The sequence below is a fragment of the Apteryx rowi genome, unplaced genomic scaffold (genome assembly GCF_003343035.1).
Source record: "Apteryx rowi isolate R43461 unplaced genomic scaffold, aptRow1 scaffold_282, whole genome shotgun sequence".
Taxonomy (NCBI): domain Eukaryota; kingdom Metazoa; phylum Chordata; class Aves; order Apterygiformes; family Apterygidae; genus Apteryx; species Apteryx rowi.
The window spans coordinates 914,095-932,786 of NW_020449219.1; the positions used below are offsets into that span (position 1 = coordinate 914,095).

Below are 18,692 nucleotides of genomic sequence, written 5' to 3' on the forward strand. Positions count from 1 at the left end.
CTCACTAGCGATCTCCAGCCTGGCTCTTCCTAACCAAGTGTTGATGCTGTGAGTCAAGAGTGAAAGTCAGCAGCGCGGATGGGAGGCTTGGGGGTGAGAGGACTCGTGAGGCTACTCTGGACCCTGTCCTCAGTGAAGATATGGTCTCAGTTCCTCTCTATCAGGCCTTAAACTCAAAAGTGAAGTCCCACACCTGCTCCATCTCCCTTGAGTTATTGCTTGCATGATCTGAAGGAAAGGATTTCATTCATCTGCTTAGTCCTTTCTTTGTACTTGCCACTTATTCAAAGTGCTTTATAAAGTTTGAAATATGCCATAAATAATAGCAAATGAATAGTACCTATGCAAAGTATAGCAACAAAAATCATATATGAATCAAATAGGTGAACCAATATCCCTAGCTTCCTATACTGCATTTTTAAAAAAGACATATTTCCTGGGAGTCAATTAGGAAACAGCGATAACTTTCCAGACCCCAAGCTGAAGTAACACAACTGTTTTGCTACTGCCAGGAGCTGAGAGATCAAAAGGATATAAAGAGAAAAAAAGAAAAAAAAGTGGGGGGAAAAAAAAAGGAGAAAAAGAAGAGGAAGGGGTCCAGACATGCATGCTGGCATTAAGAGAGACCTCTTTGGAGAAAGCTTGAGAAGGTAAGGATTTTCTAGGATCTGGAGAATGGCAGCTCTTGGGGAAAGGCAAACATACACCTAAGAGATTTGGTTGGTCAAGGTCAGTTTTCTCATAAACTCTTTGTCTGCTAGTAAGTCAAACTGTACTCTGTGAGAGCTCTGGCAGCACCAGTTATGGTTGTCTCTGCTGCTGAACGCTTACCTGTGCTCGTGGGGGATCATGGAATTCCAGGCCTGGCACTGGATCCCGCTTTTGGTAACAGATATCGTCCCTTTGTAGTTCGCGCCTTTTCCGATGATACAATTCCTGACATAGTCTATTGAAAGAAAAGGGGCAAAAATTAGGAGTTTGGCTAAATGTTTTCTCAATTTGTCTAGCTCATCCACAGTTTTTAAATAATAATAATAATAAAAAATACTTCTGATAGTCTTTATAGATATCATGATTCAAAATATTGTTTCATTTTCCATGTGCATTCTTGTTTCCTTTTTTAAAAAAACATTAATCAGTAACTTGACCTAAAAAGCTACTGAAAATGCTACTAAAAGTCCATGATTAAGAACTTAACTCCTACACACATTAGTGAGGTAATTAAAAACAATATTAAGTCAATACCAATAATTCATATGATTGAGCTTTTAATCAGTATACTGAAGTAGCAATTCAGACTAGTACAAGTGATGAGAGGCAGATATATAGGTTGAAAAACTGAGGCAAACTAAATATAGACCAACATTGTGCTCATATGACAGCAAAGATAAAAGATATTTGTAAACAGAATTGTAAGACACAGCCTTTGGAGTGTATCAAACATCCTATTGACTGACCTCAGCTATTTTTCCCTCCATGGCTGGAAAAACAAAATCAGTAAATAAATCAGTTACCCTTCTTTTCATACAGATCAAACGCATGGTCTTGCTTCTTTCTCACACCATTTGTCAAGCTGGTGAAGGATAACCAATGGCATCGTTTTGCAACTCTGTCATAAGCAAAAGCCCTGCAAAGAAAATCTGGATGAGAAAAAAATCTCCGTGTGGTTTATAATAATGACACATGGCTTGCCAAGGAGCATGCAATGACATCAGATTTATTTTTACTGGGAAAGTCACAGAAACAGCCTAAATTAGTATTTAAACCCACAACTGTGCTGGCAAGAACAAAGAAACAAAGAAATTAAATTGATGTGGCCATTACATTAAATACCAGTTTGGTTGTTCACACTAATCTAAGAGTTCCCTTGTCATTAAATATCTCTATTTTAAAAGTGAGATAAATGTGATTGAGACAGCATTTCATCCCCAGTTGAGCTGTTTTCAGGGAAAAATGAAAAAAAAGAAGAAGAAGAAGACTCGAAAGCATCTTCTTTGCTGTGCTGCTTTGCTTTCCTGTGAAATAGTTAAGTATCTCACATTGATGGCTAGAAGAAAATTGAAGCACAAGGAGTCTGTGTCTTGCCTAGAACAACACAGCTATTTGAAAGCAAGACTATTTTTATTTTTACAAATAGTCTAAACTGTGATAGTGTACCTACAGCTTGTCCTTGCTGTGCTTTTGTTTTCTTTTCTCTCTCATTTTTAACTGCTTTCAAGGATGGAGTACAATGTGTGCTGAATCCAGTGACTTTTGTGGGGGGAGAGGGTGGGAGAAAGGTAAACAGAAATCAGAAAAGTAAAAATATTTTCTTTCAGTATTTTAGATGAAATGTATAGACTTTTTTGTCCCAGCAACATTTTGAAAGGATTATCCTTAAATGTAGGTAAAATATTTTAAAGTATTTTAAAAAACGCAGATTTAAATAAAATACATTTATCCACACCAAATGTTTTGCCGGACTGCGAAATCCAGTGGACTAGGGGTGGAGGGGTGGGGAGGGGAGGCAGTTATTCCTGTAAGAAAAAAGGCAAAATAATAAACTACTTAAAATTAATTTTTCACCTAAGTTTCCAGGAGAATCAAATAATACATTACCCACATGAAACTATCACCTTTAGTCTGTCCTTCTCACTGTCAGCCATCAGTCATCCCAAATGTTCTCAGCTGTTTTGTTCTAGCCTATGAAGGCATTTTAACACTGCTTGATAATATTCAAAGAACACACGGGTTTTCTACACTATATCCATATTTTGGCACTGCCATATTACTAGCTAAACAACTCTGCATCTCCAAAACAAAGCTCCTTGGTTTCCATTTAATACTCCTCTAACCACGCAAGTTTTTCTGTGTAAGATCTTGCTGTCTTCAATTAAAAATATTACAAGATCCTATCCAACCTCCCCACTTGTCTCTCTTTCAAACATCCTCTTCATTATCTTTTCCATCACCAAACAGATTTTTCATCCAACTGCTCTCTCTACTCTGTTGACTCCAAATGTTTCCAACCTGCTAACCTTCATCCTTCTGCCTTTGTTCAGCCTTCTGTTCTTCGCTGGCTAGTTCTCAAAATGTGAGCGTATCCAAGTCTCTCCAACTCCAGCTTCACAAAAATATCCTTGACCTTTCCTGTCTTTCCAATTACATTCTCCTTTCCCTTCCTCCTCCTAAAGTGGGAATGCAGAATACACTGTTTACAAACATTTCTTTTAGTTTTTTGCCTTTCAGTTGCCTCTTGGTTTCCTTCCAGTTTGGCTTCAGCCACTTCTCCACATAAAAGTTTCTAACAATCTTTTCTTGGACCCAAATCCAGAGGGTTTTTACACTTCCAAAGTCAACATATTTAAGCAAATTCTTGGACTTTTTTCTACTGATACTGCCGATCACAACATTTTTTGTTGTTGCTATTTGTACTGAGATAGTCGGTAGAGTTTCTGATCTGATACTGGAATCCCATGGTGTATACTGGAATCCCATTCTGCACAAATATAAAGTAAAAGGCATTCCAAAGAGCAAGAAAATAACAGAGAATAAGACAGGCAGAACTTTGTAGGTAAGGAAGTGACATTCTGCAGCAGTCATCTGGATAGCCATTAAAACAGTAATATGTTCTTTTTTGTGGAATTTTTCTCATCCATGAGAAATGTAGGGAAAAGCTCTAAGGATAACCGAGGGAAAACATTGGGAATTATGGACTGTGCTGAAAGGAAGGAATAGGAATAGCTTGGCAGCGAGTTAATAAAGCTGATCAGGAAGGCAGAAAATGATGCACAGGTAGTCACGAAGTCAAAAAGACACAGTAAATTAATCTAAGGGAGATTTTGATGGGGAGATTTTAGGAATAATGTTATGAAGGAGAAACAGGTCTAGATAAGAATCTTGTAACACATATTTGAGATGAACAAGATGTGTGCAAAAGTGATAATAAGGGAAAAGAAGAAAGGCCAGCTCTGAGAAATGGCATATCTTAAAAATAGCAAGGATTAATGATTACAAAATATAATCCACATTCATAACTTATATTCAAGCATGAGGAAAAAAAAAAAGATACATAAATCAAATGTTGTCTTACTCCTTTTTTCCAGAAGATAAGGGGTGACTAATCCTGTATAGGTCTCTAATTCCTGAGATCTGCTACTTTGCTACTTTCTGGCAAAGAAAGAGACTGGGCAAGGCTCAACCCTCTTCTTGCTTGGGTGGCTCGTAGGGCACAGACCTAGCTGTTGCTGCTCCCATTGCTACTGTCATAACTGTGTTACAATATATTTCTCTTTTATTTGATAGTAATACTTAAACAAACTGAGTTTGAATCCAGAAAATGAAAGAAAACACCAGTGCTATAATGCAAGTGGTAGAGAAATACTGCATGAGTATGGGGTGTCACAATCAAGCCATGAAAATTTCCATAAATGAAGATAAAATCCAATCATATTTCAAGTATTTAAAATGTCATTTTATGTCACTTCTATTCTTATTTTAGCTCGCACCCACAGCAAACACTAAATTAATTGGTTTTAATCTATGGTGGCAAAAAGTTTCACCTTGCAGCAATCATATACTGGTATGAAGTTAAAGACTGGGGATCCAAACAGTAAATGGGAAACATTAGTGATCACTGATTCCTTTAAAAGGGAACACATCAAATATGTGTTTACTGTAGCATCAAAGAACTATACACATTATAAGAGGACTCATTTGGGGCCAAAGGTCAACCACGAGACTGCTCCCAGATACAGAGAATCTCTCCTGTTCTGCTGCATAGTGACAGCTCAGGCAAGAATGAATCCCCTACATTTCTCCTGCTAGCTTTTCCTTTTGAAAAAGTGTAGGGAGAAATCGAAAATTCAGAGTATGAGCAGTCAGACTCGCAATTCTTTTCCGTCTCCAATGCAAAATAGCTACAAGACCTACTGCTGTCTGTGAGTAAGATTCTTCCAAAATCTGTTCTCAGATTCCTTTATGGCTCCTCTATATTTTTTTATTGACTGATTATGGAGGAGGAAGTTTGCCCCTTAATGAACAATTACCGTCTCAATGGAAAAATCCTTCACAAATGAGAAAATAACCCTCCCCCCCCCCAAAAAAGAGGTTCTAGATTATTATTCAGGTAGAGAGAAATCAACAAACATATTAACCTACTTTTTATTTGCAGAACATATAACATACCAGCCAGAGCAGCTACAACTAGAAGAGGCTTGAAACAATTTTCCTAAGCAGATGTTGGAATTTAGAATTGTCATATGCTTGGCAACATTCAGAATTTTTCTTTTTATCCTGTGAAACCTCATTTAATAATACTCCTCACTGCCGACCATCAGAGCTCAAGGATCTCTTGCTGCATTGAGAACAACCTGATCCCGTCGGCAATGACATCAGTGGAAGTTCTGCCAGTAGGAAGAGGAGTCGGCCCCTACTCAGTTGCCACGTGAAAAATATTAGTGCCTGGAAAATATTTTCTAACAGTAATAAGTAAACTTCACTTATTATTTACACATGTAAATATATAGTCAAGGTACAAAATGATACAAATTAGATCTTGCAACACTGGAGTTAAAGGCTTAAAGAAGGATCAAATTACACTGGAGGATCTTCTGTGCCTAGGAAGAGTTTTGTTATCACATTTGATCTATCTTCCCGTTGTAGTGAGTGGCAAAATTTATGTGTTTCAAGATCAGGCTCACATTTGGCACAGTACTCACCAGTACAGAAGCCATCCATTCTCTCAAAGATCCTTCTGCATTCGTGTCCTTTCATTTTTTGCTAATGGTACAGACTAAGAGAGGCCAGAGGGATAATTCAAGTCTAGTACATGGGAAAAATAATAGTGTTTTTTTCCAAAAAATAGTAGAGAATATGTACTAGGCAGACAAGCAATCAGCTGCATGATGTGTTCGTAAGAGACAGCAGATGCTGCAGAACTGCTATCGTATATTTGCAATGATTGTGTAGCCCAAAAGGTTTGATTCCATTGTATCACATTCGTAGGACTTGGCAGTGAACCTCAGCAGTGCATATATCTGTATTCCATGTGTGAAATTCCCACCGACTTCAGAGGGAGTAATGTGCAAAGCATGAAGACAGAATATGGTCTGAAGTGGTGCTGAAATACTGCAGCTGTGATGTGTAACAATAACCATTTATAAGAGATATAAAAATCTCAGAAATGTTCACTGAATGCTACAGTGTAGCACAAGCCATCCACATCTTAATACGAGTACATTTTTTAGATATATTACGGAAAAGATTACAGACTGGACAAGTTGAGAAGACAGAACAGCTCAGATTAAGGCTTCAGTAAGGACTGACACTCTCTGCACAGGCAGAACAAAATCACAGAAATCAAAAACGCGTGAACTTTAGATTGCTCTCAGTACAAGCTGCCACTGATGTCAATTATAGAGAGACATTTGGTCAGAGAGTATTATATTGGTCATATTAGGAAAAAAATAAAATAGTAGAGACATATAACTTACTTGCAAGTGAATGAAAGGCCTTTGTTTCTGCTGCATCTCTTGGCACATTGCTCCGTGGTATTTAACAGCTTGGTTTTTACTTCCAGTGATTTGTTTACTTTAATGAGCATCATCTCTCCTGTTTTTTTGAAATCATGAAGAGGATTTCTCCTTTTTCCTTTGCCCTCTAAGAAAAAGGTCAACAAGAAAAAGAAAACAAACACTGTATAGAAGAGTACAGACAAGATGGCATTCATGATGAATAGCATTTTTTAAGGAATTGTAGGAACATTGGTACCTAAAGCATAGAGAAATTCACAAAAATAAGGCACAAGCAGAAATACGGGAAGAATTGATTACTTTAGGCGGTGATCCCCATTCTCAAAAACCTGACTCTTCTGAAATACAGCAAAACTCATTTCAAATGGAGAATTTTGTAATACCAGAAATGTGTAAGAAGTAAATTTTTCATTTGTTTTTAATTTTTCAGAACCCCCAACATATGCCTGTTACGGATCAGGGCAAATCTGAGATCTTACAAATATTTCTGCAAAAAAAAATGAAGTGAAAAAGATGAACAAAAGTCTTCTTTAGAAAGGCAAAATGGAGTTAAGATCAGAAAGAAAAGGGTGTTCTGCAATTGAAGCAAGTGCAGTTTCTGTTCTCAAACTGGTATAATCAGACTAAGAAGTGCTGGATGGACAACTCGCCGGGCAACAGTTTGAGAGAAAAGTGTCTATATGTTATAGAGAATCACAGTCAGAATGTGAGAAACTGTTCTTAGCAGAGTAAACTTTTAATCACAACTTGTGAACAGAACTGGAGCCTGGAAGACACAAAAATAATCACTTGTCTCCACTGCGCTCCAGTGAAGACACAGCATGAGTGTTGTGTCCAGTTTAGGTGTGAATGAATTAAAGTCATTAACCCAAAGAAAAGATGATGAGGGGTGACAGAGGCCACAGTATGGCAGTAACAGCATGCACTGTTGCAAAGATTTCTATGAAAAGGAAAGCACGGATCTGATTTCCCTGTCTCTGCCAAACAGGCCAGTATAAACTGCAGCAGGGAAGGCTGGCTAGAGATGGTTGGCTAACGTACAAGAAGGAAACGTCTTTCATTTTTGCAAGAAAACACCACACTTGTTCTACAAGAAAAATCCACAGTTTTCCCACTATGTATATATATTTGTTCACAGAAACCAATGCATGTGCGTGAAAAATGTATTTTCAATAATCTAGCATGAGTTGATTGAAAAAAATTTAGCATAAAGTTCCCATTGGTTCAGTGCAAAATGCTAGGGCCCAATTCATTGTCGCAACGTTTACTGCTGGGTGTCCTGTCGCATGGTCCAGACTGCTCCACAGTCCATGGAGGCACACAGGTACCTCTGGAGAGTGGTTCTCCCTATTCTAAGACAGATGAGTAACAGGGAGGATAAACTGGTCTTTGGAGATGTTTCTATTATTTCACTCAAGGATCCTAGAGGATCTGTTTGGATTAGTCAGCTAACATTTAAGCAGGTAAGGTTAGGGGAATGAATCCCTCTCTAATTTACAAAATAGGGAATAGTCACTATTTTTCATAGCTTCTTTTCATGTAACAGTTTCCACAACTGTCCTTTCATTTTTCTCCACAGGCTCTGCAGCAATGACAGAACATGAATGCTCAGCATCAATTTATTGAATTCTGTCAGAGTTCTGCAAATATATGAATTCTCAACCTAGTGCTCCGTTATTCCAAATAAATAATTCCTCATGCAAGTTCAAAGTGCACTTAAGTTAATAAATTTTTGTTTGGTGCACTCTGTGCAGAAGTTCAGAATAGCTCCATGAATTGCAAGGCAGCAATAGAGGAGGTTCCCACAGCTGTGAATGAGTTCCTGACAATTGCACATACTGTAAAGTCAAAGAAGCCTTAAGGGCATTCCCTTTGCAGAACTTCCATCCCTATCATTACATGAGTTCACTTTTTCAATGGATTTGGCTAAATCACACCTCTCAGTGGTGAGTTATCCCTAGAACACCTAAAAATACATGCAAGACATTTATATTAGATTTCATCAAGCTTCAGCTATTAAAAAAATCACAGGAATAGAATATCTCTGCTGCAGTGCACCTATAAAAAGATCTTTACCCTATCCTTTTCTCCTCCTTTTCAAACTGCTGAGGGTGAACATGCTGCTCCTCTACACTCAACAGTTCATAATTTTAATTCAAACTACAGACATTTTCAGAAAAAGAACTTTATGAATTTCCCTCCAAATCTGTTATTATTATATGAAGAAGCTTTTGATTAAAAGATGAAGCGTTAGTAGGTTTGGTGCGGTGTTAGGGAGACATATAATCAATTTTAGGGTTTTCCAGCCTAGCATTGTGCATTGCTAAGTGCATATGCAGCTAAATTGAATCATAATGTTTAGGAAACGTTATGAGGAAATTATTGCTTTAAGTATTAGGAACATATCATTGAAAGCCATTGTGTCTACACTGAAGATACTTTTTTTAAAAAATTTTTTGCTGTACCTATGGTAGAGCCAAAGTGCTGCAATAGATATTGCATCTGCTATTTAAGACAACCACAAAAAAGAAAGCCTTCCATAAAGCTTTTGTGGTAAATGTCTTAATCTATTATCTTACAAGATTTCTTTGTTATTTCTATGCTGTCTCAGCCAAGATTTTTATGTCAAATGGAGGTAAGAATCTTTACAGAAATATCAAAGTATTTTCTTTCAGTTCCTGATGATAACATTTCCCCTCCACTGATAAGTATCATTATCTTAATTCCTTATGATAACAGCCTCTTAAACTCTCATCAGCTATCAGGCAAGAATATGATAAAAAGAAAATCAAGAAATTTTTTTAAGCATGGGTCACAGTTGTGCTCTTTTTTTTTTTTTTTTCTGAGCAGTTGTCTAAAGAGGATTATGGGTTTGATCTTGCATTTAGCAAAACATAGCAGCCTGATTTATTTTAGCTTTCAAACAATACCATTCTATGACTTTGCCTGTAATCCAAAAGGCAAAGGGACAAATACATCCTTAGTGCAACTCTTAGAATCATCAGAATAATGCAACACATTAATTTTATAACTCCAATAACAAAAAAGATATAAAAATAACTGAGCTTTTATTTTTTTAATTCAAATTAAGTGCTTTTATTATTAGACCCTTAAATAAAAGAATGCCCTAGAAATGCTCTATATTAAAGACTATCATGCAGCACGCTGTAACTAATACTGCTAATTTGTGATTGCCATTCATTCTAGTTTCCTAAACTTTGATCAGCCAAGACTTTTGGTTATTTTGTGGGTTATATCTTCTGATTTTTCATGTATTTAGCAATCAATCATGTTACTAAGGAAATCTGACTTTCAGTTTACTATTGAAAATAATGGCAGCCGATTCAAATAAATATAAAATAATCCAGTCAAATATGAAGCAACGTTTTTTCAACAGGAACAACCCCTAACTACATATACTCTTTATCTTCCCCCAGGGTGGGGAAGATTTCCCTTAGCAGCTTTTCTTGGAGCAGTTCCAGTCTATGGCAAATACTCACAATGCCACAGATGAGGAAAGTTATTGTTCTGCAGCCTTATAGGGCGAAACTCACTTGGAGGTTGAGGTGCCTGTATTCTAGATGCTACTTAATTGAAATTTTAACTACTTTATACAAAGTAGAACAGGTCTAACAGCAACAACTGAGTAATGGACCCTATGATATTCAGTATCATGGAGATTAAGACGCTTTCCTGACTAACAAAAGAAATGTGTTTGAATCTCTTGTATCAGTAAAGGAATTTGTACTTTGATTTCTCCCACTCTTCAGGTATTTTCTTACCACTGGGCTGCTGGGAAGATGGCAGCAATATCATTTCCTTTTTCTCTTCTGGTCCTGTGTCCCACACCAAAAAGGGCTTTGAGGTGCCCTGCTACCACATCACTCACAACTGAAACTATTTGAATATATTTTATACCGCAACTCAAAACTATATTCAGACTGTTATTACATTTGTGGTGTGGTTATTACAGCTTGCTGAAAAACTCATACTTAGTAGAAAACAATAGGTCCAATACCAAGCTACATGGGAGTCAAGAAATTCAGTATAAATACAGTTTTAGGCCATTTAGGGCTCAAATACCTAAGTAAGTCAAGTTTTGGATTCTCAGGTCTATTAAAACCACAGAAAGGGTTTGTTTTTTCATTACCCCTTCTGTAGTGAAAAAACAAATATATCCAAAATGATACCATTGTGGTGGTAACCAAAATAACATACAGGACATTAACAAGCCTAAATATTACCTTTGCCCATAATAATGAGAATAAAACACTGCTTGTATTTTCCATAGCAAAATTTAACAATGAAGGTTTCTCACATTAGCTACTCGCTGGTAACCCCTTTCTCCTTCCTCCACTCATCTAGCTTTTTCTAATCTTGATGTATATTTAGACTTAGGAGTTGTAATCTCACAAAGCACAACTGGAGCATACTGACTATCTCCCCCAGACTAATCTCCATACTTTTACTGACTTGTCATAGGCTCTGCAAGGCTTTTATTAAAGAGGGTTGTGATGCATTCAGCACATCAGCTTACAAGGTTTCCACGCTTCACTCTAGTCTATGCAATAGTTAGTCCTTTATTAAAGAAATACAGCATGAGGCCTTGTGAGATGTCTCATTCCTTTCTTTCTAATTTTGCATCCCTCTTTATTATACAGCACAAGCACATAAAAATATAGCACCAGATTTTCCAGATCAGGAGATAAATAAATATAAACACAAAAATTTTATGTTTAAGTCAAGATCTTTAAAGAAATCTTGTTATTTTGGTACTGGGCCTATTTCCTGATTTTGTTTGCTTACATTTACAAAGCTGGATTACAGATAATCTTTTAGAACTTTGATAGTTTCCTAAGTTTTTATTTGTTTTGTTGCACTATCCTTTCAACCATCCAGGGTAAAGAAAGACTTTTTTTTACTGTGATAGCTACTTATGTCAGTTGGATATGGGTTTTTTAATTATCAGTTTGGAAAAAAAAATATGAACAGTCACATACCAGCACCAGCACTGTGCATTATGTGTTTCTTGGATAATGTCAGAGCTAAACTAAATCTTTGAGGAAAAAAAAAAAGAAAAAGAAAAAACTTAAATTCCTTAGACTAGAAGATACTGTCAGATAACTGCAGGAATCATTTTCAGTTCTTCCAAGTAATGCTACTACATCCAAAATCAAGTGGTATTGGGGAAAAAAATGAAAAGCAGGAAATTCTCCATGCACTGTGTGTAGAAAGCCAGAGACTCTGAGGAATTAAAATACATTCCTGTGAAGAAAAATGGTTATATGAAACAATAAAAATATTTTAGAAATTTTCAATCATATAAAAATGTAAGAGACATAGTCCCTTTCCTGAATACCAGTTGCCATTTTAGACTTCTGTTTAATATTTTGCACTATGTTTGCAATGAAATGAAGTCACCTGACCTTGAGCAATTAACAGATGGGCTAATTAAAAATTGAATTATTTGTGTTATAACTGATAGACAGGTCAGAAGGTCAAAATGAGATTAGATATTCACTTAATTTTGCAAAGAACAATCACCACTGCAAGCCAAAGTAAACTGAATTTCCCAAATGAGCTGGAAAAAAAAAAAAGAAACAGTAGAGTTGAATTTTCTCTGATTTAAAGCTTACTGAAAAAAAAAAAAAAAGATTAGAAATCTACCATCATATGAAAAACCTTCAGGGAAAAAACAATTAAATACATCTGAAATAAATGCATGAAAATGCAGTTTAACACAGTAAAACAGCAAACATTTTATCAGGAAACACTCTACTCAACCAAAATTCCAAGGTAATACCTAAGGAAACATGTTCCTAAGTTTCACCCGAAGGGAAAAAAACAAACAAACAATTATTTGTTAGATCTCAATAAAATGTGCAAAGCAAAAATCTGCAAAAACATGGATTATCACTATGTTGTAAAACATATTTCAAAAGAGATATGGAAGCTGAACGCTTGTCTCAGTGTAAATAGTGACAATTTAAAGTTAAAATAATAAATAGATTATTCTTAATTATATGCACAGAATAAATGCCTTTGGCAAAGCTTGTGTAAGAAGAAAAGTCACCGAGTAGAGTTTGAAATAAAGCAAAAGTCCTGTGCATACTTGTGCTGAAGTATGTAAATCACTCTAAATGCAGTAAGGTGTCTAATTTGTCTATAAAACATGGTTCAAGGGACACTCTTAATTAAACTCAATACTGCATCTCCAGGACAATACTTTCCAAAGGATATAAAACAGCAAGGCTAAATTGTATTTTAGTACAGGCCCCAGTACGACACTGTAAATACACTGGCCTCATTAAGAAAAAAACAAACTTGACCAGATGGCAAAAGTACATGTTACTAAATGGTTTCAGACACCAGATGCTTAAGTTAACAGTATGGTCACAGTAATGGAAGAAAAAATGTTAAAGATAAGTGTTGATACAAAAGTCGTTATTAAGGTTATCAAAGTATTGCTGTCTATGAGAATAGTTGGGAAGGCATTTTTAAGCAAATACATTCAGGACATTTTTCTCTTCTAAAATAAGTGCTAGCAGCAGTCACTTTGGTAAAGGAAAATTAAGGCTCAGTATCTTTAACTTACTTCCATTTACTTTAAGTAACTTCTCCTTATGCCTGTTTCAGTATCAGAAACACCCAGATTCCTGGATATCTAGTCAGATTGCAGAAAGGTGAACACCCTTTCCAAATGACTTCTCATTTGGTAGAAGAGAAGAAGAGAAGAAGAGAAAGAGAAAGAGAAAGAGAAAGAGAAAGAGAAGAGAAGAGAAGAGGAAAAGAAAAGAAAAGAAAAGAAAAGAAAAGAAAAGAAAAGAAAAGAAAAGAGAAAAGAAAAGAAAAGAAAAGAAAAGAAAAGAAAAGAAAAAAGAAAAGAAAAGAAAAGAAAAGAAAAGAAAAGAAAAGAAAAGAAAAGACAAGACCAACATAATAAGAAACCGCAACAATTCTGAAATGTGCCCAAGAAAAGAACTTTTTAGATTGAATAGACTTAGATGCCAGATTAAGTTTAATGCAGTTATTTATACAGGATAATAATTTGGCGTGAAAGAAGTTTATCAACCATACCCTTAAAAACTGCAGTCAGCTGTATAGATGGAAAGTCATGAAAATAAAACCAGCTGTACAAAGATGAATCTCTAGCTTGTCACAATCAAATAGCTTCCCAGAAAGATATCTGGAGGATTATGTGATTATTTTAATTTCTGGAAATTATTTTCTTGACCAAAGAGTCATCATGTAAAAATCTACAATTTTTAGAAAATTGTGTGAAATATATATATTGTGGTTTCTTCCTTATTTTTACAATGGTTTTCAGCCCAGTTGTTGAGCAGATGCAGGAAATGCAAAAAGATGTTTCTCTTTTGTTTTACGTTGTGTATTACCACACACTCACACACACGCATGCCCCTCATTAGCAACTGCAAAGATTGCCATTTTTCTTGGGACCCAACTTAACATTTTTGCTAAACCCTTTCTTTGTAGCCCTCTCCTGTACTCAGTGTGAAAGCTCAAGAAACTAAAGATAACGCTAACAACTGATAATATGTTCTAAAATTGGACAGTAGATGCAAAAGGACAGCTCTTCTTCATCCAAGAAAAGGTTATCTGCTCAGCAGGATGCTGGGAACCTGTCGGCAGAAACAAATGTTCTGCAGTTTGTACGCTGCCTTGCTGCGTCTAACCTCTGACTAAATTATTGAGAGGATCTTCCCTTGTAAGGTTTGCACCCTTATGTGTTGTGCATTAGAAGTGAATCCCCGCTATTTCACACTGCATTCTGCAGTCTGTGCACACGTGGTGCCTCCTCCAACACAAACAGGGCTTTGCGTGCTCCTTCTGCCGTGGGCTCTCAGCTGCTTGGAGCGAGGGAGAGAGCGCGGCCAGGCAGGGCCAGGACACGGGCAGAGCAGAGAGGGGCAGACTGCAGAGGGCAGCAAACTAGAGCAGCGATAGCCTTGCTGCTCGCTGTATGTACCAATAAATATAGTGGTGCTGGCAGAGGGAAGGAGTCACAGGTAGAGAGGGGAGACAGAGGGAGCAGCCAGTCCCCAGCTGGGTGCTCAGAGCTGAGGAGCAAAGCATGACTTGGCTCATCAAACAGAGCATGGTTAGAGGCCCCCAAGCCAATTAACAGCTAGATTTTGCCTTCGCAGGTGACAAATCTGGATCAGGCTCCTCATTCTGTCTCTCCATACATTTCTCCATACGTTGGTAGGTACCAGGAACAGCTCTACTACCCCCTGCCACAAACTGCCATAAGAAGATGGAATAAGGTAAGGATGTCTTTACCCATTCCCAATGCTTCATAGCTGACCTACTTCCATGTTGCAAAGTACAGACTTTGCTCCCATTTGGAGGATGACAATCCTACCACTAACTTTTGTGGTTCCCCAGCAAGCAAGGAGGTCGATCCTCTCTCACCCTCGCACTACTTCATAGCCTCTGCCTGTCGATCCCCCACCTCGTGACTAATAGGGAAAATGTGAAACTCCTTGACTCTTTCAAAATGAGCAATTACAAAATGTGGAGGGCAACCCTCCCCTCTCCATCGAAAGCTTTTACCAGTCAAAGGGCCTGGTTATCCTGCTCAGATCTACCCTTGCACTCCTTGATAAGGTCTGGAATGCTTAAGTAGCAAACTGTGCTGTTCAGCGTGGAGATCCAAGGGGAGATATTATGCTCTCCGAGGGAGAATGTGTGTTTCCCGTCCAACTCAGGCCTCAGCTGAAGTATTACAATAATGACAGATGAGCTCTTCCAATAAGAGGCTTTCCTTTCTTTGACTTCGGTGCACAATTTTCCAGAGTTTTATGCAACATTTTAATCTCATGTCTTTCAACTCTGTGTTCTCCCGCTATGTTGCTTATGAAAATGGCATTAATAGAAACAGAAAATCTGTTAAGAAGGGTAAGTGCTATATTACATACGAGAGCAAAACAAGCAGCCCTTGGCACTGTACTCCAAAAGGATTCCATTAAACAGAAGGAATACAGTCTTCCAACTGGCAGAGTATCATTTTGCATTGTTGACGGTATATAGTATAATGATCATCTACAGCTGGGATGGGGAAGTATAAATCACATCAAACTTTTAAAATATACGTAGCTATGCAGACCACAGGAATACACAACGTTCATGCATCGATTATGGCTATGGGATTTTCTTTTTTTTTAAGCAATTGTTATTTATAGGAATACAACTCCCACATCTTCATTAGCAACTGCTTCAGATCATCTGAACTACAGAAAGTGCTAAGAAATTTGACTAAAGAAACACACTTGGCTGACAGTCTTTTCACGCAAAAACATATCTTAAATATAAACAAATCTTTCACATTCATTCTCTTACAATATATCAATTTACTTTTTGTTTTCATAAAAAAGTCAGCCTTAGTCTTGCTAGATTAACATTATTAAAGAGATACTCTCTAAGAATACTCAATACTAAGAATATCTGAACAAGGAAGAAAACTCCCTGATAAAATTACTAGCTACAGATAATTTCTTGATGCAAGTGATAGAGACTTACAGGATATTGATAATGACTAGGCAAGTAGCCTGTAGGAACCTTGCACATTTATCTCTTTCAGGAATCATCATCTTATCTTTTGTATATTAAAAAAAATCATATACTGATAGTGTGGACAGCTTGCTGACATGAAAATTTCTTGTTGTTTCTTCACCCTCATTTTTCTTTACCTGTTAATATAACCCAACATGTATTAGTCAGCAAACTCTGCAACACAGGACATTGTCTTCATACAGCACTGAGGACATGGGAATCCAAACCTAAAAGATCCATTCACAGAAGAAATAATACTTATTGTTAGGTACATTTAACATCAGCTTTGACAGAACAGCAAAAAGGTATTGGCATGCATTAGCAAATTACTTTTTTTTCTATTTTTGAATTCTGCATTCATCACTTAGCTTGTTTTTTCATATATAAAAATAATAAAAATATACACATATCTTTTGGAAATGTGCAAACTTTCTTAAAAGCACCCCAGTAAAAAAAACTCAAAATTGTGTATAAAGGATACCATATATGTTTCAAAAGCAATCAATATATTTTCAGAAATGGATGGCATGACTTCCTTTTGCCTGCATTGTACAAATCCAGACACTTTTGTGGAAGATTATATATTTTTAAAAAGCAAGGTAAACACAATGGCGAGTGCGTGGTAAGAATCATCTTGACCATAAGGCAGATAGGACTGATTAATATTAAGGCGGATAAGGGAGGAAATTTTAAAAAGGGAGTGTTGCCATGAACCTGTCACTGTGAAAGTTGGCCATAAAACAAGAGTTCTAATCTGTGAGAAAATCTGAAGAAATCTGATTTTCCTTCAACATCATGATGAGCCATCCTGATGAACCACCTCAATAGCCCATGGTAGCTCAATAGCCCATCGGTAGACCCTCAGTCTACTGATCCTGAGGGTAGTGAGGCTGTGTCTCAATTTGTCCTGCTGAAATATTAGATAGATTAAATATTCATTAAGCTTGCGAAACTACAGACCAGTGCTAAGAGCCTACAGCCAGGGAGAACAAGGATTTTCTTTCATTCAAGATAAGAGTCCTGACTACCAAGAGAGCAAGCATGACCTAGCTTCTCATGAAGCAGGCTCTAGACCAGTTTCTTCCTCTTTGGCCCACTGAATGTCTAAACAGTTGTACAAAGCTCCAACAGGCTAAAAAAGTTTTGGGAGCTTGTTCTACTTTTTTTTAACTAGCACATCAGCTGATGAGTCTCCATCCCAGGTGAGGGTTTCCCGATAGCTGGTACCCCAGGCTGCTGTAAACGCCTCTTGATGGAAATTTCTCTTTCATTGGATTTGGGGGAACCATGCCAAAGAAAGTTTCTGTTTAAAAGGAATTAATTCTGTGAAAAGTTTTGATGGGTCAGCACTTTCCACTAAAAAAAAACATTTCCTCAGAAAATTCCTAGCCAGCTCTAGTCATCACTTTTCAAAGAGGTCACATGTCCATAGAATGGAAATTGCAATGTACATGGAAAAGGAGTTCAGAAAAGAATATCAGCATAGAAAAGAAAAAAGTTCAGAAAATAATATTAGATCTGCATCACCTGCCAAGAATGAGAACTAAATTCATGACAGCAGACTGAACACAGAGGTTCTTGTGAGATGTTCAGCATCTTACAAAAGCACACACTTACTGTAGAAGAAAAATGACAAGTTTTACTACCCATGATGCTGCTGTCAGTCTTTTTTTTTTTTTTGACTTGCCTGCTCAGATCACAAAATATTCCAATCTGAAATCATGTTTTAAAATATTGATGTTCTAACTAGAAAGTGTAGCTGTTTCTTTGAAACCATCGACCTCGGTTGCCACACACAGCGCTGGAGGCTTCAGACGTTGTCCCAAGGCGCCAGGCACCGTCCCTCTGTCCCTCCTGGCACATCCTTTCCCTCAATTGTGGCTGTCTTGTTTCTGTCTGTGCAAAGGTCTGACCCTAACAATGTTGGCAGAAGGAAGGAAGGAAAAGTTTGTAGAAACCTTTGCAAACTTTTTTTTCCTCAAACATCTCCCCTGAGGGCCAATAGAAATACAGAGCTAGCTCTTCAGATATCCAGTCCAAGGGGGACACTTCAGGAAAGAAATTCAGCTAAAGAGCTTCCAGCAGTTGATTACTTATTGTCTGTTCCTTCCCCCCCGGATTTCATCAGGAGCCTCTAAAGAAATTACAGTTATTTCAGTCTGGAAATAGTATGTTCATGCTGCTAAACTTCAGCAAGAACATTCCCTTTCAGCGACATACTATTATGTGTTTTGGGTATTCCTTGTCATCTTATGCAATTTAACATTTATTCTGCCGCTTGGAAATGAGGGACAGATGTTTCCTCATGCCCTGATAATGGCTGGGAGCACCTCTGGGCAACGCCGAAATTGCCCTCTCCCGCTCCCAGCTTCTCCAGGGCTCCCCGGGCCGAGAGACCCCCGGGCGCCACGTCGGGCGGGGGGAGGCGGAGGGCAGCGGTGGCACCTCAGCGACCCGCAGAAGATGCCTTCGCCGGGCCGCAAGGCCGTGGCCGCAGGAACTTCGCCGTGCGCGCGGCGCGGGTTGGCACCGACCCGCACCAAACGCCCGCGGGGCTGCGTGCAGCGCCAGCGGGCTGCACCGAGCCCGGCCGTTCCCCGCCGGCGG

General features: G+C 37.7%; 1 protein-coding gene across 1 annotated transcript in view; it reads right to left on the reverse strand.

The window, feature by feature from the left end:
- Positions 1–18,692, reverse strand: part of HGF (hepatocyte growth factor) — a 55,898-nt gene that overhangs the window by 36,852 nt on the left and 354 nt on the right. Inside the window, exons 2-4 of the mRNA XM_026068893.1 lie at positions 6,474–6,639; positions 1,515–1,627; positions 832–946 (exon numbers count right to left, since the gene is read on the reverse strand). Of these exons, the coding sequence (XP_025924678.1) occupies positions 832–946; positions 1,515–1,627; positions 6,474–6,639 (394 nt within the window). The remainder of the gene's footprint in view (positions 1–831; positions 947–1,514; positions 1,628–6,473; positions 6,640–18,692) is intronic.